This window comes from Bos indicus, chromosome 3 (genome assembly GCF_029378745.1).
Source record: "Bos indicus isolate NIAB-ARS_2022 breed Sahiwal x Tharparkar chromosome 3, NIAB-ARS_B.indTharparkar_mat_pri_1.0, whole genome shotgun sequence".
Lineage (NCBI taxonomy): Eukaryota > Metazoa > Chordata > Mammalia > Artiodactyla > Bovidae > Bos > Bos indicus.
Window position 1 is genome coordinate 8,834,891 of NC_091762.1, and position 22,705 is coordinate 8,857,595.

A 22,705-nucleotide genomic window follows, 5' to 3' on the forward strand; every position below is an offset into this window, starting at 1 on the left:
TCCATGGCGGTGTGAAGAGTCAAATGCCGTCTGGCCTTTCTGGAGGGTGGGATCAAAGTGTGTGTTGGGGGGCAGCAAAAATGGGTCTGCATGCTGTCTGGGTGAGAGAAGGTGAGAAGAAAGAACTATTATGGGAAAGTAGAAAAAGAGTAAGGGAAGGAATTTAAAAGTACAGATCAGAAACTAGGCAAAAGGATATTATTATGGAAACATTTTAATTTGGATGTGCTTAAGGTTGAAACTTTGGTATCAACCTTCAGAAAATCCCCAGGCCTGCTGGATTTTTCTAGTGCCTTTACTTGTCTCCTTCAACATTTCACCTATTTGTCTAGTGATCCACTTTTCAATCTACATCCTTCCCAAACCCTCTCTCTTTCGCCTTCACAATGTCTGTTGGGATTGGACAGGCTTACATAATGGCTGTTTGGTCCCCATATAGTTTTCTCTATATTGCCAGTAGGGTGCAGAAGATTGAAAACTTTCTTGGGCATCTGTCCTTTAAATAAAGCAGCTGGGCTGGGGCAGAGCTCAGGACAAGATTTATAAGTTGGTTTTGTGAGTCACAGTGTATGCTGAGCATCCGCCCACTTGAGGCGAACTTCGCAAGTTTAGCTTGTGGGAACTATCAGACCAGGTCCAGGGACTGGGGCTTCCTCAACAACCCTGCTAGCGTTCAGCTGATGAGAACATCCTCAAGCTGAGGAAACTGTGGCTGAAGCCCGACAGAGTTCTGCTCCCTGTCACCCTTCTGCTGATGGGTGGCTGCTGAGCTTGTGCAAGGCAGAGTATCTGGTGGGAGAGGAGCTGGCTTGACCCCTCTGTCAGCGTCTCACATCTGTTCTGTGGGCATGCTGGGGCAAGTGCTTGCCCTCACACTCCTCCTGCTCATCAAGGGACATCAGGGCCAAGGTAAGGAGGCCCAGCCTGGTAGGGGTGGGCTGGCATGGACCAGGAGCTGTGGCCTTCAGGGAAATCAGGATGTGAGCCTCTGGATTGTGCTGCTTACATGGTCACCTGGACCTGTGACTCGGAGCAGCTCCCTGAAGCTCTGGGCAGGCTGGGTCAGACAGCAAAGGCTGGCAGTGGGTTGGGAGGTCCTTGAGAAGTGTGCATCTGGCCATGCCATCAGCAATCCAGGCCACCTCGGCAAGGTGAGTCCTTCCCACCAGCTTCAGTTTTCCTTTCTGTCTAGGGGGGAGAAATTGTCCTCCCTGCTGTCTGTAAGAATGAAATATCCTCTCGTTTGGTGCAGTTGCCAAAAGAGACAAGAAGCGGCCATGAACTTGGGTTTCTCAAAGGAAGTCGGGTGGTTCTGGAGCTCAGAGACCGACAGATTATTCGCTGAGGCAGAAAAGTTGAGCCCTGGCAAGCAATAGGCGGTGTGGAGGGCGGGGAGGGGGATAGGAGGCGTGAGACAAAGGCCCGAACAGAGGCTTTATTTGCAAGGGCTGGTCCCTCCATCAACTCTGTCAGCAGCCCAGAGGCCAAGGGAGCCTGAAAATTATTAGGGAAATGTTGGCTGGGGGCTTCCCTAGTGGCTCAGTTGGTAAAGAATCTGTCCACAATGAGGGAGACTGGGGTTTGATTTCTGGGTTGGGAAGATCCTCAAGAGAAGAGAATGGCTACCTGCTCCAGTATTCTTGCCTGCAGAGTTTTATGCACAGAGGAGCCTGGCAGGTAGAAGTCCATGGGATCACCAAGAGTTGAACACGACTGAATGACCTACACTTTCACTTTGGCTGGGGGCAGGGGGCGGAGAAGGGAAGAGAAGGAGACATACTAGGAAGTTCCATAGCAAACTGAAAACTCTCAGCTGGGCCCTGAGCCAACAAATGAGGGGGCAGGGAATCTCAGTGAGGGGTGCTCCCCCTTTCTCTCCAACCTTGTCTAGGATGCTCTGAAACTTGGAGCCTGCATTTTAAATCAGTAACTCTTTGCGGGGCATGGTGAATGGAGGTGGAATGAGAGGAAGGCACACTTGGTTGCAAAGGGAGGAAACTGAGGTACAGGGAAATGTTTGTTTAGGGCCTGTTACAGGCTGTCCCTGGGTACCCAGTTCAATCACTGAGCCCCTGGCACTCAGATATCCTTCAAGAAGATACATTCTAGGCTCTGGCATTTGTATGAGTACAGGTGGAGTAGGGCAGGGTGTGATGAGGAACAGGGAGCAGAGAGAGAAGTCTGGAGCCTGGGGCTCATGTGTGTGGGCTAGGGGGATCCAAAGATACAGGATCCCAGGTAAGAAAGCTAGATTAGAAACTTGAAAGCCAAGGTAGGGCCCACAGGGTTTGATGCCTGGCTTTGGGGGTGCAGGAACAGAAGGTCGGGGCTGACTCTGAGATCATGAGCCTATGTGTTGCTCCCTCCATCCTTGTGGCACTGTCTCTGGGCATGGCCATGCTAAATCCATTGCAGGGGGAAGCCAGGTAGCGATTCTTTGAGCACTGGAAGGGATGGACTTTGGCCTCACGGAACTTTTCTCTCATCTTGCTATACACTGTGTCTGTGGGGCTGGCCTTGTATAAGTTGACTGAAACTGCTATAATTATTTGTTTCAATTTTTAAACTTCTTAGTTTAAAATAATTTTGACATTTCAGGGAAGTTGCAAGAATAGTACAAAGAATTCTTGTATTTCCTTCATCTAGATTCACCAGTTGTTAACATTTTATCACATTTGCTTTATTTCTCTTTCTCTCCAAATATATGCATGTGTGAATAGCTGTATAATAATAATTATTTTTGTGGAATATTCAAGGGTAAATTGCAGACATCACCCCTTTTTACTCTTAACTATTTTAGCACACATCTTCGAAAAACAAGAATGTCCCCATATCATGATATCAGCACAGTTATAAAATGTAGTACATTTAACATCAATGCAATCAAATATATAATACATATTTAAATATTACCAAATGTTCCCCCAGTGCTGTGTGCGTGCTTGCTAAGTCACTTAAGTCGTGTCCTACTCTGTGTGACATAGACCATTGGGCTCTTCTGTCCATGAGATTCTCCAGGCAAGAATACTGGGGTGGGTTGCCATGCCCTCCTTCAGGGGATCTTCCCAACCTAGGGATCGAACCCACGTTTCCTAGTCTCCTGTATTGGCAGGCGGGTTCTTTACTATTAGAACCACCTGGGAAGCCCCAGGTGTGCTATAACATCTCTTTTCCCATCCAGAATCCAACCAGGATCATGTATTGCCTTCAGTTATTATGTCTGTTTTTTAAGTTATTTATTTATTTGGCTGTATTGGGTCTTACTTGTGGTGCAAAGATCTTCTTCGCTTCATGTGGATCTTTCATTGCAGTGCATGAACTAAACTTTCTACTAGCAATTGTGTCTCTCGGGCTTCAGCACCTGAGACATGCAGGCTTAGTTGCTCCAAGGTACGTGGTAAATTAGTTCCTCAACCAAGGATCACATCTGCATCACCTGCATTGCAAGGCAGATTCTTAACCACTGGACCAGGGAAGTTCCAGTTGCTGTGTCTTTTTGGTCATCTTTAATCTACAGTCATTCCCTAAACTTTCGGCATATTTTATAACATCAACATTTTTGGAGTACAAGTCAGTTGTTTTCTAGAGAGTTCTACAATCTGAGTTTGTCTGATGTTTGGTCATAAGATTCAGGTCATGCCTTTTTGGCAGGAATACCACAAAAGTGATAGCATGTCTTTTTCAGTGCATCCAATCTGGAGACACAATGAGAGTGAAACCTTTTTTTCTAAAACTTGGTTTACTGAAGAATTCAGTATGCATCACATATGTGTAAGAAGTTCCTATTATGCTTTGCAAAAGTCTTCCAAAGCTCTCTCACTTCTCAGAGAGTAAAAGCCATACATTTCACAATGGTGCGTGGGATCCAGCCTCCCTGACCATTACCTCTTCTTCTCTGCCCCTCTCACTGCATTTCAGTCTTGCTGACCTGATGGCCCCCACACTTGTTTCACTGGGGCTTTGCACTGTTTTCTATGTGGAATGCTGCTTCCTCCTCATTTTCTGTGAGGTTTGAGTCCTTATTCTGCTCAGGCACTACCTCCGCAATGATATCTTTTCCACTAAAAACAGCCCCTCCATCTTGCAACTCCTTGTCTCCCTCTTGGCTTATTTTTCTCTGTATGCTCGTCTCCATTTTACATACTATATGTTTATTTTTGTTGTATTTTCTGTCTCCCAGTTTCCACTTCACCTTATTAGAGTGTAAGATCCATGAAGGCAGGGCTTTTGTTTTGTTCACTCCTGTATCTCCAGCATCTTGAGCCGTATCTGGCACAAGTATATCCTCAATAAATATTTATTGAATGAGTGAATACTTTATTTATTTTTTTTTGAATGAGTGAATACTTTAAATAATCCATAGAATAAAGTGAGTTTATTGGCCTACCAGAGTTTCTTTGGGAAAACTGTTTTAAATTTTATTTTTTTAATTTATTTTTAAAATTTAATTTATTTTTTTTTAACTTTACAATATTGTATTGGTTTGGTAAATTTCATTTATTTATTTTTAATTATTTATTTATTTTTTCTTAATTAAGACCAAATAGTTTATTTAGTATTCAAACTTTCATTATTCTCTCATAGTTTAAAAAATGTGTTATTTTATGATATTTTTCCTTTCTTTCTTTTTTTTTTTTAATTTTAAAGCATGTATCATCTCTATGGCCTTGAGGAAGTTAACCAACCTCTTGTTTCTCAATTTTTCATTCAAAACATGAAATTAACACTGGTGCCTGCTTCTGAGGAGATGTGTGAGGATTAGATGAGAGATAGTATATAAAGTGCTTAGAGAAATGTTGAGTTATTACAAGAACTCCAAACTGCAAGTTTATGTTATTCAGCTCTTTGGAAGCAGGGCATGTATTTCACTTAGTTTTGTAGTCAGAGTGAAGAAGAGAGAGATTATTTGGTAATCCTTTGTTGAACTCTCATTAATGGAATAGAAAGTGAGTTAGAGCATGCCAAGATAAGATGATAAAGTTTTAAGTGTGACCCTTTTCTCAGGGTTTCTCGTTGTCATAACCAAGATCTTAGGGAGACTTCAACATTTTTTCTTTTACTATTGGTATATGAAAATATTTTTGACATAAAAATCTTTGAATGAGATGAATAGATTGATATTGCACAGTCTTAAAAGAACTTTTATGTTTTCTTAAAATAAGACAATATCAAAGTTTTCAGAATGCATTAACTCTTTCTGTCATGAGTGGTTTTTCTGGAGTATATAATACAATTTGATAGCATCTTAGAGCAGAACTTTTTTCAAATTTGAAGTCAATTCTATCAAAGTCAGCTGCTACTGTCTTCTACATGGCTTCTCAGGTTGCACCATCTTTGGTGTCATTTCAATAATCTTCAGAGCATCTTCTTCATGAGTAGATTTAATCTCAATAGATAGCCAGTGGGGATTTTCTGTTGACTCAGGGATTTTCTGGTGCTCTGTGACAATCTAGAGGGGTGGAATGGGGTAGGAGGTGGGAGGGAGGTTCCAAAGGAAGAGGACATATGTATACCTGTGGCTGATTCACATTAATGTATGGGAGAAACCAACACAATGTTGTAAATCAATTATTCTTCAATGAAAAAAAAAGAATTTTTTAAAAACTGAAAAAAAAAACAAGTATTTATTAAAGCTTATTTTGAGTTTTCACTGAAAAAACACACAGATAAGCAGTGCACAGGCATTTGTTATTCAAAAAATGACTAACACATTTATTTCTCATAGAGTCCTGTGTATGTAATTTCATAGGCAGGTATGCTCTGTAAATTTGTGTTTTTATTCTCTTAAAGTTTCTGACAATTTATCAAATATGCCTTCTAGATGGCTACCATGTTAAATATTTTTGGAAAATGTTTTAGCAGTTTGTGTCACTTGCTTCTCTTTTTGCTTTAATTTTTTCAATTGGAGGATAGTTTCTTTACAATGTGTTAGTTTCTGCTGTACAACAGCTTGAATCAGTTATAAGTACACATACATAGACGTCAACATTTTTAACTTAAGGCAACATGTATTCAAGACATTGAAGCACGTGATTATACTGTATTGTAAAATAGTCTGTTTTCACAACAGCATCTCCCTCTCTATTCCCATTCCTTCCCTGGATATGCTTTGAGTAGCTCTGCACCAGGTGCTGGGCTAGAAACTGAGGATTCAGATGTGAATAAGCACACAACTCGTTCGTTCATAGAGCCTACACCATTTACACCAATTAACATACAGTTACAGTTGTGGTTAGCGCACAACAAAGTGCCTAACACAGCAAGTGCTCAAACCACGTTAGTTGAGAAAATAAATGAATTATTTTCAGACATCTTAGAGGAAGATTGGGATGATTTTTTGGGTCAGTTGTGTTGGGGAGCAAGGAACTTCAAATCACTGCTCATAAGAGTGGACTTGAGCCCTAAAGTTCACTTTGAATCCTAAATTCAGATTTTGGCTACGCATTCAGAGGAAACTCCAAAGGACACACCAGAGACTGTCAATGCCCAGGAGCTGCAAGGTTTGGGGTGAGATGTGCTGGACAAAAAAATAAATAAATAAGGTCAGGGACAGCATCTTACAGACAGCTCTGAAGGCTGCAGACTGTTCCTGAAGTTTGTGTTGAAACTTTCACTTCTCAGGTGGGAGTCACTGATTGCAAATGCTTTGGCTGGGATCCAGGTAAGTTCTAAGAAGACTGGATTCGTTTTTGTCCATCTTTTCCTCTTTATACTTCCCCTTAAACAAAGCATGAACAGTGAAGTTCCTGTGTATAGGAGAGAGATGAGGACTCAGGAAACTCAGGGCTGCAGCACTACCAGAGGGAACCAGTTCTGTAGAAATATCTCCAGAGGTAGCTGGACCATTGTCTTAATGAGATGTGTGCAGAGATGTGCACAAAACTATAAACATACATGGTAATGAGTTATTGTTAAGTGAATACACCCATGTATCTACCACATGCTCTCTCCCTTTGTTATCTCCTCTGTCTTCCACAAATATAACTACTCTTTTGACTTCTAACATCATAGTTAGTTTTGCCTGTATATAAATGGAATCATAATTATGTACTCTTGCATTTGGCTTCTTTTGCTCAACAGCTGATGAGATTTATCTCTGTTTTCACTTGTAGCTGGTTGTTTTTATGGCTGTATTCTATAGAATGACTGTACAATAGTTTATGCATGTATTCTACTATTGATGAACCTTTGGGTTGTTCCCAAAGTTTTTCCCTATTATAATCACACTGCTATCAGCCATTTTTCTTTCTTCTTTCTTTGGCTGTGCTGTGTGGAACTCAGGATCTTAGTTCTTGACCAGGGATCAAACTTGCACCTTCTGCAGTGAAAGTACAAAATCTAAACCACTGGACAGCCAGGGAAGTCCCCTATGAGGCTTTTGGTGCATGCATGCCTGTTGGGTGTATCTCTGGGGGTAGAATCCCTGTATGTATATATACATATAGCAGATGCTGCCAAACTCTTTTGCCAAGTGGCTGAACCAAGTAGTGTGTGAGAGTTCCAAGTAGCTTCAGGGTCACCAGCTTTGTGTTCTCAGACCTGCAAATGGGAAATGAAAGCTCAGGGCTGTGACGCCTGAAAGGTGAAAGTCAAAGCCAGGGGAACCACATATCTGTGGCTTCCCTGGTATTCTGCACGAAATTCCTACAAAGAGTCATTTCTGGGAACTGAATTTAATTAATTATTTAATCAACTGAACATTTCATTAAACCCTTCCTATGTTCCAAGAACTATGTAAGATTTTGTAGAGGAAACAAAGATGAAACATTAAGAATCTTTCAGACAGAGGAAAATAGGCCTGTATAATATCAACTCTAAGGGAGGACAGAAAATGCTACGTGTCACTGACAGGCAGATTAATCTCAAGCACAAAGGGTGCAAAGAAGATGGAAATTCCTTCTAGGTAGGGACACTGGGGAAGTGGCCTTGAAGGATAAGCAAGAGTTCAGGATGAGACTTCTCTGGTGGTCCTGTGGTTAAGAGTTTGCCTTGCAATGCAAGAGACACAAGTTCAATTCCTGGTCCCGGAAGATCCCACATGACACAGAGCAACCAAGGTCCTGTGCCACAACTACTGAAGCCCGAGCACCTAGAGCCCATGATCTGCAATAGGAGAAGCCACTGCAATGAGAAGCCTGGATACCACAACTAGAGAGTGGCCCACACTCAACACAGCTAGAGAAAGCCTGAGCATAGGAACAAAGACCCAGCACAGCCCCAAATAAATAAATAAATAAGAAGAAGAAGAAGAGTTCAGGAGAGAGGAGTAAGGTAGAAGGACAAGATAAGCAGAGGAAGAGCCAAAACAGAAGAAGGGAAAACACAGATTTGAATAAGGAACCATGAGAAGCAAATACACATTTATCTTGGAGAAAGACAGTATTACAAATGGGATGATTCAGTTAACTGATACAAAGAGTGGGACCTAAGCTAGGTAAATTTCACATGGGGTGGGGGAGGGGATGGGGGTGGGTTGGGGAGGAGAAGTTGCTTTATCTGAGAGGAGAAGTCAGTAGGAAGCTCCCAAGGGTGGGGCTAGACTGAGAAGAGAGGTGATAAAGTGGGTTGTGGAACTGGAGGATATTTTATGTACTTCATAATTTTGCCTTGACTACAGCCAGACCTGCCCCAGCACTTTGGGGAACTCACTGAGCTTTTTCCACTCAGTCCACGTCAGGAACCCCTTCTGTTGCCTCACCCCAAGCCTGGTGTCATAACCCAGAACTGAGAAAACCTCAACATCCTTTGCTGGCTAGGGGAAGTTAGACTTTTCTGAAAGTTGTATGTTCTCTCTCCTGCCCCCTCTCCCGGGGCTCAAGCCACACCCTTCCTCCCACCTCCCCTTCCTCCCACCTCCACTTCCTCAGATCAGCACGTCCACATCAGAGGAAGCTGGGCTGATGTGGACACTGCGTGGTTCTGCAGGCAGCAGCTCTGTCCTCCCTTTGCAGAGTTGTTTTACCCCATTCTTTCTTAACCACCGGAAAAGGGGCCTCGAAGTTGCTGAGTGCTAACAGCGGGGGCGGCAGCAACCCCGGGGGCCTCCTCTGGCCACCGGAACCTGCTGCGGCCTCTCCCCTGCCACTTGTTGCGGCCACCTCTACCTCTCACTAAGCATGTGAGAACTTCTGTTGAGTTACCTTTCCACACTGGCATTTATTGTCTCTCTCTTTGGCACGCATGGCCCTCAGGGACAGGGACCAGGTCTTTCTGCATCAGTTACACGCCCACTCACCTTTTTGCTGTATCCCTCCCAGGGCAACCTCACCCTATCTGCCTCCCTGTCCAGCCCTGCCTCACCCTGAAATATCTTCCTTTCCCCCACACTGGGCTGTTGAGGGCTGCAGAAGAATATTCAACAAGAAAGAGCAACTACAGACTGAGAGTCTTCAATTTCAGCTGGGTCCACAGGTGTCCTGGGAATCCTTGTTTCTGATCTACAGCTTTCCCCATTCTCCAAAGGGGTGATTCCAAACCTTCACTGTCTCTTCAAGATCCTTTTCCATCATCACAGCCTCTGTTGGCCTACACTCTCCTTCTCCAAGGAAATGGAGATCCCGGTTAGGAATTCTGCCAACCCCATCAACAATCCCTTAATGTCAGCTGACCTCACCTTATCTCCCTTAAGCAACCACACTCGCCTCTGCTCCGTGTTTAGGGAGCTCTCCTCCTGTCCTTGGTCAGTCCTTGTGCTCTGGACAGCATGGCTTCTTCTAGGAGGCCATCCAGGACATGCCCAGTCCATGATACCTCTGATCTTTCTTCAGCTGTTCCTTTTCTGTTGGTTCTCTGCTCTTAGTTCATTATCCTGCCATTTAAAAATCTATGTTGGAATACCACCCAGCTTTCCTCTGCTGTGTTTTTCTTTCCCAAGTGTCTCTTTTACTACTCATACAGAACACTTTCCTTCTGGTACCTCTGGTCACTGAATGTGTATGTGATTTTTTCCCCACACCAACAAATCTTCTGTGACACCAGCTGGGTGTCCTACAATTTGGCTCGGTTCTGACACCATCTGCCTAGAGACAGAGTTAGAGCTCACAGGTTAAGGGCTCTGTTCCCACAAGATTGCCTCCCCCTGATATTTGAGACACCAGTCTCAAGCCCGGGTTGTAGATCGGAGATTCCAGTGACCTCGTCTTCTGGTTCAATTAATTTGCTAGAGCAGTTCATAGAACTCAAGGAAACACATTTCCAAGTTTATTAAATAATATGAAAAAAAGGTACAGATGAACAGCCAGATGAAGAGATACACAGGGAAAGGTCTGAAAGGGAGCTTCTGTTTTCTTGGAGTTGGGGTTCACCAAGCTGGAAGCTCCACTAAACTCATGCTATTGGGATTTTGTGAGGGCTTCTTCATTTAGATGTGATCAGTTATTAACTATTAGCTCCTATTAACTCCATTTCCATTCTCTGTCCCTCCTCTGAAGGATGGGGAATGTGGCTGAAAATTTCAAGCTTTTAATCATGGCTTGGCCTTTTGTTTTTTTTTGCCCAACCCCTCCCACCTGAGTCCACCTTGAGTCACCTTTTAAAATTTTTTAAAAAATATTATTTAACTTTTTGGCTGCACTGGGTCTTCATTGCTACCTGCAGGCTTTTCTCTAGTTGTGGAGAGTGGAGGCTGCTCTCTAGTTGCAGTGCGAGGCTTCTCATTGCAGTGCCTTCTCTTGTTGCAGAGCATGGCCTCTAGAGTGTTGGGCCTCGGGAGTTGCTGTGCATGGTCTTAGTTGTCCTGCAGCATGTGAGATCTCACCCGAGTAGGGGTTGATCTGTGTCCCCTGCATTGGCAGGTGGATTCTTAACCACTGGACCACCAGGGAAGTCCCCAGAGTCATTTTAATAAAATAAAGGATGGTCCTGGTGCTCTTCTTACTAAGGAATTTACAAAGGTTTTAGGAGCCCTGTGTCAGGGATGGGGATCAAAGACTAAATACTAAAGCAAAAGATGCCTTTATCACTGGGAAATTACAAGTATCAGAAACTCTGTGCCAGGAACAGGGGGTGGAGAGAGACTTTTATGTATATAAAAATGACATATATATGTGTATATAAATATATATAATGTACATATGTGTATATTTCCATTACCTCACAAAAACCAAACCAACAAAGCAAAATAACACCTGATGTTCTTCCTCTGGTAGTTTCTTTCCTAGCCCCTTTTTATTTGGAGACAGACCCTTTGTAAGTGTACAAACTGATACAATTCACATGAAAGTAAAAGAAAATAGAACAGTGTAATTTAAAAATGACCACAAAGGCAGCATAGCATCAGAAGTGTAGATCACACATTTGATTCCTTAAGTATTTAGTAGTCTAGTCTATAGCTTAATCACTCCTTGTGTACTTTCTATTCAATTTTGTCACAGTGAAAGAGAACTAGAATGAAGGCTCTAGTTCCTTTATTTTATTTTTTGACTTGCATACACTGTCAAATACATTTATTTTAAATTCATTTTATTTTTTCATTTTTGGCTGCGCTGGGTCTTTGCTGCTTGTGGGCTTTCTCTAGCTGTGCAGGGTGGGGGCTATTCTCTAGTTTCGGTATGCGGGCTTCACATTGTAGTGGCTTCTCTTGTTGCAGAGCACAGGCTTCAGTAGTTGCAGAACACCGGCTCAGTAGCTGCGACTTGCTGGTTCTAGGGCGTGTGGGCTTCAGGAGTTGTGGCACAGGGTCTCAGCTGTGGCTCACGGGCCCTAGAGCCTGCAAGCTTCAGTAGCTGTGGTGCACCGGCTTGGTTGCTCCTCATCATGCGGGATCTTCCAGGATCTGGGATCAGACCTGTGTCCCCTGCATTGGCAGGTGAACTCTTATCCCACTGTGCAACCAGGGAAGTCCTGAAGACTCTATGTTTTGATCTGGTGGTGGTTATATAGGAATTTATAATTATTCATTATATTATGTTTATATCTTAGGTACACTTTAATTTTGTGCTACCTCTCAATTTAAAAAAAAGGTAAAAGTAAAATAAAACCATCACAACCCTCTAAAATTAAACTCATGTTCTATCATTCCACTCTCCAAACCTGTTGGAGAGAGCTTTTGACCCATCCTTAGCAGACCTGTAAGTCAGAGACATGGGTATCCACACATATGCGGCTGCTCTGTCTCTGATGCCCTATTCCATACACCTTTCGCTATCTCCCTGGCCGGTGTGGGTGCCCCAAGCAACAGCTAGGTCACCTCCTCTGGGAAGCCATTCTTAATGCCCCAGGGAAAAATAATGCACGCTTTCCTTATTCTTGTGTCACACCTTGGCATACCCTCATAGCACAGCTCACATCAAGTTTTTGGCTCTTTTCCTCTAGACGGTATGCATAGTAAAACAGAGACTGTAACTTTTTTTTATGTCTTTGCCCAGTGCCCTTAACAATCCTATTCTCTAAAATAGGAGTGATATTGCAAATACCTTCTTGCAGATATGATATGAGCAACAGTAATCGTAACAGCTCTGAGCAACATGGAGAGCTTTCTTTGGTGTATTGGCTGAACTTCTTCCCCGCCTTTGGGCCAGTAAGATGCCTCCGTGCATGCACTAGTAACTGTGGCTCTTCACAGCTTCCACATTATCCTTACATGCTTCTGTTTTGATCCTGTTCTCTTCTTATTATTTGGCTTTCATTCCTTATTGAAAATCATGCCCTGCCCTATAAATTTTGGTTTTGTATTAAGGACTTCTGGCACCCATGCTTGAGAGCCCTTAAACTTGTTTTTTTCTTTTTTGGCTGCATTGGGTCTCAGGTGAGGTATGTGAGATCCTTCTTTGTGGCTCCTGGGCTTCTCTACTTGTGGCCCATGGGCTTAGTTGCCCCACGGTGTGTGCTATCTTAGTTCCCTGACCAGGGATCAAACCCACGTTCCCTGCACTGGACGGCGAACTCTTAACCACTGGACCACCAGGAAAGTCCCAAACTTGGCTTTTATTATTGCTCTTGGAGTTACCACCATGGAATACTCAGGAGCCATCTGCAGCCTGAGTTCTTTACTGCCTTGCGTGTGTGCTCAGTTGCTACAGTCATGTCTGACCCTTTGCGACTCTCTGGACTGGAGCCTGCCAGTTTCCTCTGTCCATGGGACTCTCCAGACAAGAATACTGGAGTGGGTTGCCATGCCCTCCTCCAGGGGATCTTCCTCACCCAGGGATCAAACCTGTGTCTCTTCTGTCTCCTGCATTGGCAGATGGATTCTTTACCACTAGTGCCAGCTGGGAAGCCCTTTACTGCCTTAGGTGGGGTGGAAATTTGGATACCCATTACTTAGCCCAGTGCCTGGCCAATGAAATGTGTCTCCATTGATGTGGTTCCCTCCCCACTGGGTCTTACCCTTTACCCTTCATTTGACTGATACTGCTATTGTCAGTTAAGCAGTCTTGGGAGTTCTATATCTTCCTTTGTGCGTGTCCCTGTGTACTCAGTCATGTCTGATTCTTTGCAACCTCATGGACTGTGGCCTGCCAGGCTCCTCTGTCCATGGGATTTGTTTAGGCAAGAATACTGGAGTGGGTTGCCATTTCCTCCTCCAGAAGATCTTCCTGACCCAGGGATTGAACTCACATCTCCTGCATTGGCAGGAGGATTCTTTACCACTGAGCCACCCGGGAAGCCCTTCCTTTAGCATCTGCTTGTGATATACTGGGGGCATTTCCATCTTTCCCTGTACCATTCTATTCACAATTCTCCCCAACTCTACTTGCCTGGGCTAATCTCTTGGATGTAATTTTTTAAAAAAATTGTGTCCTGTTTCCATAGTCTGTGAACGTGATGTCCTGTTTCTGGAAAATTAAGACTTATGATATATATGTATTTCCATCTCTCTTAATTCTATCTCTAATATTCTGCCTAAGGGCTGCATCTTCTGCTTGATTCCCTGTCCCCAGAGGGCCCTTGAAGCTGTGGTTCCCCCTACTTGGAATGCTTTTTCTATAGCTTCCCTCCTGCTTGAATTCTGCATATCTTTCATTTCTTAGCTCAAACGTCACCTTCTCTGGTCATGAATCTACCAATTACTGTTATATTATCTTTTAAAACTACTTTCATGGCACTTATGCTTCTCTGAAAGGATCTTGTTTCATTTTTCTCTTATTTACGGTGTGTAACTGAAGTTTAAACTTCACAAGTGCAGGGATCTTATCTTTCTTGCTCACTTTTCTAGTTCAATGCCCCTGAACAGTGGGTCTCAATTTTGCCCCCCAAGGGACAATTGGAAATGTCTAAAACATTTTTTTTGTTGTTGTTATGACTGGGGCAGGGGTGCTGGCATCTAGTGGGCAGAGGCCAGGGATGATATCACATACCCTTATGAGTCACAGGCCATCTCCCCTGTCCCCTGCAACAGGGAATTAACAGGCCCCAAAGATCAAGTGTTGAGATTAACATATCTTCCCTAGAACAATTTCTGACACATAGAGATTATTCAGTAGATACTTGTTGAGTACAGGAGTGAATAGTCTTCTCATTGTCTCAAAGGAGCTCACTGATTCTTATAGATGTACTATGGGTTTAGGAAATCTTCATCAACCTGTAAATTTACCTAGCCTACTTTCTAGTCGGTTTTACTTGTGAAAGTTTCCAATCCACTGATTTCTGGTTGTCATTTGAGTTACGTATCAGGAAGACTTTTCTAATAATTAGCTTGCTAGTAATTCCACTCTTGCTCTGGTAGTGTTTCCACAAGTGGCAATACCACACTTTGCTCTTATCAAAGTACATATTACTTAGTTAAATGATCAAAACAGCTCTCTGAAGGGTAGTAATAACTCCTTTTTCATATTTTATCAAAATATAAAATATAGTAATATACAAAAAGTTTACATAAACAGCTTGAACTGAAAAAAATTTATATTATGTTATATTATTTTCTGCTGTGCAGCAAGGTGAATCAGCCATAAGGATATATTTATCCCCCCCTTTTTAAAATTTCCTTCCCATTTGGTCACCACAGAGCACTGAGTAGCGTTCGCTGTGCTATACAGTAGGCTCCCATTAGTTATCTGTTTTATACATAACATCAGCAGTGTCTTTATGTCAACCCTAATCTCCCAATTCATTCCTCTCTCCCTTTCCCTGCTTAGTGTCCATACATTTGTTCTCTATGTCTGTGTCTCTTTCTGCTTTGCAAATAGGTTCCTCTGTGTAATTTTCTAGATTTCACATATATGTGGAATGTGTTAGTATGTGTGTTAGTATATGATATTTGTTTTTTTCTTTCTGACTCACTTCACTCTGTATGACAGTCTCTAGGTCCATCCACATCTGTGCCGTCTGTCCAAATGGCACAATTTCATGCCTTTTTATGGCTGAGTAATACGGCATTGTATATACATGCCTCATCCTCTTTATCCATTCCTCTACTGATGGACATTTAGTTTGCTTCCATATCCTGACTATTGGAAATAGTGCTTCAATAAACATTGGGTGCATGTATCTTTTGGAATTATGGTTTACTCAGGTATATGCACAGGAGTGGGATTGCTGGGCCATGTGGCAGCTGTATTAAGAACCTCCATACCATTCTTCATAGTGGCTACGCCAAACCACATTCCCACCAACAGTGTAAGAGGATTCCCTCTTCTCCACATCCTCTCCAGCATTTATTGTTTGTAGATATTTTAATGATGGCCATTCTGATCAGTGTGAGGTGGTAACTCATTATAGTTTTCATTTGTGTTTCTCTAATAATTAATGATGTTGAGCATCTTTTCATGTGTTTATTGTCCATCTGTATGTTTTCTTTGGAGAAATGTCTATTTAAATCTTCCAGTCATTATTGATTGTTGATTGGATTTTTTTTAATATTAAACAATGATTTTATGTTTTGGAGACTAATCCCTTGCTTCATTTGCAAATATTTTCTCCCATCCTGAGGATTTTCATTTGTCTTATTTATGGTTTCTTTTGTTGTGCAAAAGCTTTTAAGTTTGGTTGGGTCTAATTTGTTTATTTTTATTTTATATATTCATTACTTTAGGTGGTGTGAGAAAAGATCTTGTGTGATTTATGTCAGAGAGTGTTCTGCCTATATTATCCTCTGAGTTTTATAGTGTCTGGCCTTACATTTAGGTCTTTAATCCATTTTGAGTTTATTCTTATGTATGGTGTTAGGGAGTATTCTAATTTCATTCTTGTACATGTAGATGAACTTTTACATATATATGTACATGTAACCACCACCCATCTCAAGAAGTAAAACATTTCTTTATTAATAACCATGTTGATAAGATCCATCCACATTTTTGCTTGTAGAGTAGTTTATTCTTTTTCATTGATGTTTAATTTTCCATTATATGAATATAACATGATTTATTTACTCAGCTAATGATGACTGGTATTTGGGATTCCCCCCCCTTCTTGAATTATTATGAATAAAGCCATTATGAGCTTTCTTGCATACATTTTCTTGAGTATTCACAAGAAATACTCTTGTGGGCCATAGGGCATATGTAACTTTAGTTTTCAAGCTGGTTTTAGAAAAGGCAGAGGAACCAGAGATCAAATTGCCAACATCCACTGGATCATCAAAAAAGCAAGAGAGTTCCAGAAAAACATCTATTTCTGCTTTATTGACTATGCCAAAATCTTTGACTGTGTGGATCACAATAAACTGTGGGAAATTCTGAAAGAGATGGGAATACCAGACCACCTGATCTGCCTCTTGAGAAATTTGTATCCAGGTCAGGAAGCAATAGTTAGAACTGGACATGGAACAACAGACTGGTTCCAAATAGGAAAAGGAGTTTGTCAAGGCTATATATTGTCACCCTGTTTATTTAACTTATATGCAGAGTACATCATGAGAAACGCTGGACTGGAAGAAACACAAGCTGGAATCAAGATTGCCGGGAGAAATATCAATAACCTCAGATATGCAGATGACACCACCCTTATGGCAGAAAGTGAAGAGGAACTCAAAAGCCTCCTGATGAAGGTGAAAGTGGATAAAGCTCAACATTCAGAAAACGAAGATCATGGCATCCGGTCCCATCACTTCATGGGAAATAGATGGGGTAACAGTGGAAACAGTGTCAGACTTTATTTTTCTGGGCTCCAAAATCACTGCGGATGGTGACTGCAGCCATGAAATTAGAAGACGATTACTCCTTGGAAGGAAAGTTATGACCAACCTAGATAGCATATTCAAAAGCAGAGACATGACTTTGCCAACAAAGGTTCGTCTAGTCAAGGCTATGGTTTTTCCAGTGGCCATGTATGGATGTGAGAGTTGGACTGTGAAGAAAGCTGAGCACTGAAGAACTGATGCTTTTGAACTGTGGTGTTGGAGAAGACTCTTGAGAGTCCCTTGGACTGCAAGGAAATCCAACCAGTCCATTGTGAAGGAGATCAGCCCTGGGATTTCTTTGGAAGGAATGATGCTAAAGCTGAAACTCCAGTACTTTGGCAACCTCATGCGAAGAGTTGACTCATTGGCAAAGACTCTGATGCTGGGAGGGATTGGGGGCAGGAGGAGAAGGGGTCGATAGAGGATGAGATGGCTGGATGGCATCACTGACTCGATGGACGTGAGTCTGAGTGAACTCCGGGAGTTGGTGTTGGACAGGGAGGCCTGGCGTGCTGCGATTCATGGGGTCACAAAGAGTCCGACATGACTGAGCAACTGATCTGATCTGATCTGAACTTTAGTTTTAAAAGATATTGTCAGTTTTCCAAAGTAACTGTGCCAATTTGGACTCTCCCTAGCAATGAATGAGAGCCTCAATTGAATCTCATCCCTGCCAACACTTGGAATTTTCAGTCTTTTAGCCATTTTGGTGCAGATATAGTATTCTCATTATTTTCTGATAACCAACAATGTTGGGGACCTTTTTGCTGCTTGTTTGCCAATTGGGTATCAGGTTTTTATCAAGTGCCTGCCTGCCGGTCTTCTGCCATTTTTTGTTGGGTTGTCAGTTATAAATAGGCATACCTTGTTTTATTGAACTTCATGTTATTGTAGGTTTATATCAACCCTGTGTCATAGAAGTCTGTTAGCTCTGTTTTCCCAACAGCAGCATTTGCTCACTTTGTGTCTCCTTGTCACATTTGGGTTATTCCCTCAATATTTCAGATGTTTTCATTATTATTATATTTGTAATGATGATCTGTGATCAGTGACCTTTGATGTCATTATTGCAATTGTTTTGTGTTGCCACAAACTGCACTCATAAGAGATGGTGAACACAATCAGTTGTTAAAACGACAGCAAAGGATTCAGAATATTACATAAATTTAGTTGATAAAGAAGCAGCAGGGTTTGAATGGATTGACTTCAATTTTGGAAGAAGTTCTACTGTGGTTAAAATGCTATAAAACAGCCTTGCCGGCTACAGAGAAATCATTTGTTAAAGGAAGAGTCAATCCAAGTGGCAGAGCCTGACTCTCATTCTCTAACCCACTAACCCGCATCTGAGTGGAGACTACTCTGATGTGCATGATGGTGTGAGGGTGTGTTCTAACTTCATTGATTTGTATTCAACTATCAAATTTCCCAGTACCACTTACAGAAGAAGCTATCTTTTTCCCATTCTATATTCTTGCCTTCTTTGTTGAAGATTAATTGACTGAAGATATGTAGGTTTATTTCTGGGCTTTCTAGTCTGTTCCATTGATCCATATGTCTGTTTTTGTGCCAGTACCACACAGTTCTGATTACTGTAGCTTTGTAGTGTTTATCCGAAGCATGGAGGGTTATGCCTCTTGCTTTGTTCTTTTTCTTGAGTATTGCTTTGGCTATTCTGGGTCTATTATGATTCCATAAAATAATTTTAAGATTATTTGTTCTAGTTTGGTGAAAAGTGTCATGAGTAATTTGGTAGAGTTGTATTAAATCTGTAGATTGCTTTGGGTAATATGGGCAGTTTAACAATAATTAATATTTTTAATTAATTAATCCAAGGGTATGAGATATCTTTCCATTTCTTTGAATCATCTTTAATTTCCTTTATTAATGTTTTATAGTTCCCAGCATATAAGTCTTTTACCTCTTTGGTCAGGTTTATTCCTAAGAATTTTTTTTTGTGTGTGTGTGTGTGGGGGGGGTGATTTTAAAAGGTATTGTTTTTTCTTTTTTACATTCCCTTTCTGATATTTCATTGTTAGTGTAAAGAAATGTAACTGATTTCTCTGTATTAATCTTACATTCTGTTACCTTGCTGAATTCAGATATTAGTTCTAATTGTTTTTGTGTGGAATCTTTAGGGTTTTCTATATATAGTATTTTGTCATCTGCTAACAAATTTACATCTTTCTTTCCAATTTGGATACCTTTTATTTGTTTTTCTTGTTGGATTGCTGTGTCTAGGACTTCCAATACTATATTGAATAGAAGTGGGGAAAATCGGAATTTTTTCTTATTCCAAATTTTAGCAGAAAGACTTTCAGCTTTTCACCATTGAGTATTATGTTGACTATGGCTTTGTCATAAATGACTTTTATTATGTTGAGATATGTTCCCTCTATAACCAGTGTGGTAAGAGTTTTTTTTTTTTTAATATCATGAGTGGATGTTGAATTTTGTCAAGTGCATTTCCTGTGTCTATTGAGATAATCATGTTTTATCTTTCCTTGTATGAATGTGATGTATCACACTGATTGATTTATGTATGTTGAACCATCCTCATGACGCTGGAATGAAAGCAACTTGGTCATAGTGTATGATCCCTTTTTATGTAATGTTGGATTCAGTTTGCTAATATTTTATTAAGGATTTTTGCATCTATATTCATTAAAGATATTGGCCTATAATTTTCTTTTGTTGTGTCTTTGTCTGGTTTTGGTATCACGATTATGGTGGCTTTGTAGAATAAATTTGGGACTGTTTCCTCCTCTTAAATTTTTTGGAATAGTTTGAGAAGGATAGGTAGAAATTCTTTTTGGTATGTTCGGTAGAATTCCTTAGTAAAGCTGTCCAGTCTTGGATTTTGTTTGCAGGGAGTTTTGTTAAATTATAGATTCTATTTCACTTGTAGTGATCAGTGTGTTTGAATGGTCTGTTTCTTCTTGACTCAGTTTTAGCTGGCTATATGTTTCTAGAAACTTGTTAATTTCTTCCAGGTTGTCCAACTTGCTTACATATAAACTATTCACTGTGTTCTCAGTTTTTTAAAAAATGTTTTTTTGTGGTTTCAGTGGTTAAAATGTCTTCTCTTACATTTCTTATTTTGTTTATTTGGGTCCTCTCTCTTTTCTTCTTGGTGAGCCTGGCTAGAGATTTGTTGATTTTGTTCACCTTTTCAAAAAATTAACTCTTGGACTTATTGATCTTTTCTTTTTAAAAATTTATTTATTTTAATTAGAGGCTAATTGCTTTACAATATTATATTGGTTTTGCCATACATCAACATGAATCCACCACAGGTGTACACGTGTTCCCCATCCTGAACCCCCCTCCCACCTCCCTCCCCATAACATCCCTCTGGGTCATCCCAGTGCACCAGCCCCAAGCATCCTGTATCCTGCATCGAACCTGGACTGGCGATTCATTTCACATATGATATTATACATGTTTCAATGCCATTCTCCCAAATCATCCCCCCCTCCCTCTCCCACAGAGTCCAAAAGACTGTTCTATACATCTGTGTCTCTTTTGCCATCTCCCATACAGGGTTGTCATTACCATCTTTCTAAATTCCATATATATGCGTTAGTATACTGTATTGGTGTTTGTCCTTCTGGCTTACTTCACTCTGTATAATAGGCTCCAGTTTCATCTACCTCATTAGAACTGATTCAAATATATTCTTTTTAATGGCTGAGTAATACTCCATTCTGTATATGTACCACAGCTTTCTTATCCATTCATCTGCTGATGGACATCTAGGTTGCTTCCATGTCCTAGCTATTATAAACAGTGCTGCGATGAACTTTGGGGTACACGTGTCTCTTTCAATTCTGGTTTCCTCGGTGTGTATGCCCAGCAGTGGGATTGCTGGATCATATGGCAGTTCTATTTCCAGTTTTTAAAGGAATCTCCACACTGTTCTCCATAGTGGCTGTACTAGTTTGCATTCCCACCAACAGTGTAAGAGGGTTCCCTTTTCTCCACATCCTCTCCAGCATTTATTGCTTGTAGACTTTTGGATCACAGCCATTCTGACTGGCATGAAATGGTCCCTCATTGTGGTTTTGATTTGCATTTCTCTGATAATGAGTGATGTTGAGCATTTTTTCATGTGTTTGTTAGCCATCTATATGTCTTCTTTGGAGAAATGTCTATTTAGTTCTTTGGCCCATTTTTTGATTGGGTCATTTATTTTTCTGGAATTGAGCTGTAGGAGTTGCTTGTATATTTTTGAGATTAGTTGTTTGTCAGTTGCTTCATTTGCTATTATTTTCTCCCATTCTGAAGGCTGTCTTTTCACCTTGCTTATAGTTTCTTTTGTTGTGCAGAAGCTTTTAATTTTAATTAGATCCCATTTGTCTATTTTTGCCTTTATTTCCAATATTCTGGGAGGTGGGTCATAGAGGATCCTGCTGTGATTTATGTTGGAGACTGTTTTGCCTATGTTCTCCTCCAAGAGTTTTATAGTTTCTGGTCTTATGTTTAGATCTTTAATCCATTTTGAGTTTATTTTTGTGTATGGTGTTAGAAAGTGTTCTAGTGTCATTCTTTTACAAGTGGTTGACCAGTTTTCCCAGCACCACTTGTTAAAGAGTTTGTCTTTTCTCCATTGTATGTTCTTGCCTCCTTTGTCAAAGATAAGGTGTCCATAGGTGCGTGGGTTTATCTCTGGGCTTTCTATTTTGTTCCATTGGTCTATATTTCTGTCCTTGTGCCAGTACCATACTGTCTTGATGACTGTGGCTTTGTAGTAGAGCCTGAAGTCATGCAGGTTGATGCCTCCAGTTCCATTCTTCTTTCTCAAGATTGCTTTGGCTATTCGAGGTTTTTTGTAGTTCCATACAAATTGTGAAATTATTTGTTCTAGCTCTGTGAAACATACCATTGGTAGCTTGATAGGGATTGCATTGAATCTATAGATTGCTCTGGGTAGTATACTCATTTTCACTATATTGATTCTACCGATCCATGAACATGGTATATTTCTCCATCTACTTGTGTCCTCTTTGATTTCTTTCTGGAGAAGGCAATGGCGCCCCACTCCAGTACTCTTGCCTGGAAAACCCCATGGATGAAGGAGCCTGGTAGGCTGCAGTCCATGGGATCGCTGAGGGTCGGACATGAATGAGCGACTTCACTTTTACTTTTCACTTTCATGCATTGGAGAGGGAGATGGCAACCCACTCCAGTGTTCTTGCCTGGAGAATCCCAGGGATGGGGGAGTCTGGTGGGCTGCCGTCTATGGGGTTGCACATAGTCGGACATGACTGAAGTGACTTAGCAGTTAGCAGTTGATTTCTTTCACCAGTGTTTTATAGTTTTCTATATATAGGTCTTTAGTTTCTTAGATATATTCCTAAGTATTTTATTCTTTTCATTGCAATGGTGAATGGAATTGTTTCCTTAATTTCTCTTTCTATTTTCTCATTATTAGTGTATAGGAATGCAAGGGATTTCTGTGTGTTGATTTTATATCCTGCAACTTTACTATATTCATTGATTAGCTCTAGTAATTTTCTGGTGGAGTCTTTAGGGTTTTCTATGTAGAGGATCATGTCATCTGCAAACAGTGAGAGTTTTACTTCTTCTTTTCCAATCTGGATTCCTTTTATTTCTTTTTCTGCTCTGATTTCTGTGGCCAAAACTTCC

At 41.1% G+C, this 22,705-nt stretch overlaps 1 protein-coding gene across 3 annotated transcripts in view; it reads left to right on the forward strand.

Annotated features, from left to right (window-relative positions):
• The first annotated feature begins 512 nt into the window (after positions 1-512).
• Positions 513-22,705, forward strand: part of CD244 (CD244 molecule) — a 38,132-nt gene continuing 15,939 nt past the window's right edge. The window contains exon 1 of one of the 3 annotated variants that reach the window (XR_011565081.1): positions 513-909. Coding sequence is in view for 2 of the 3 variants with exons in the window: in XM_019987677.2 (XP_019843236.2) it covers positions 849-909 (61 nt within the window). In the remaining variant the exon portion in view is untranslated. The remainder of the gene's footprint in view (positions 910-22,705) is intronic. The other 2 variants (XM_019987677.2, XM_019987687.2) reach the window with 2 other exon arrangements.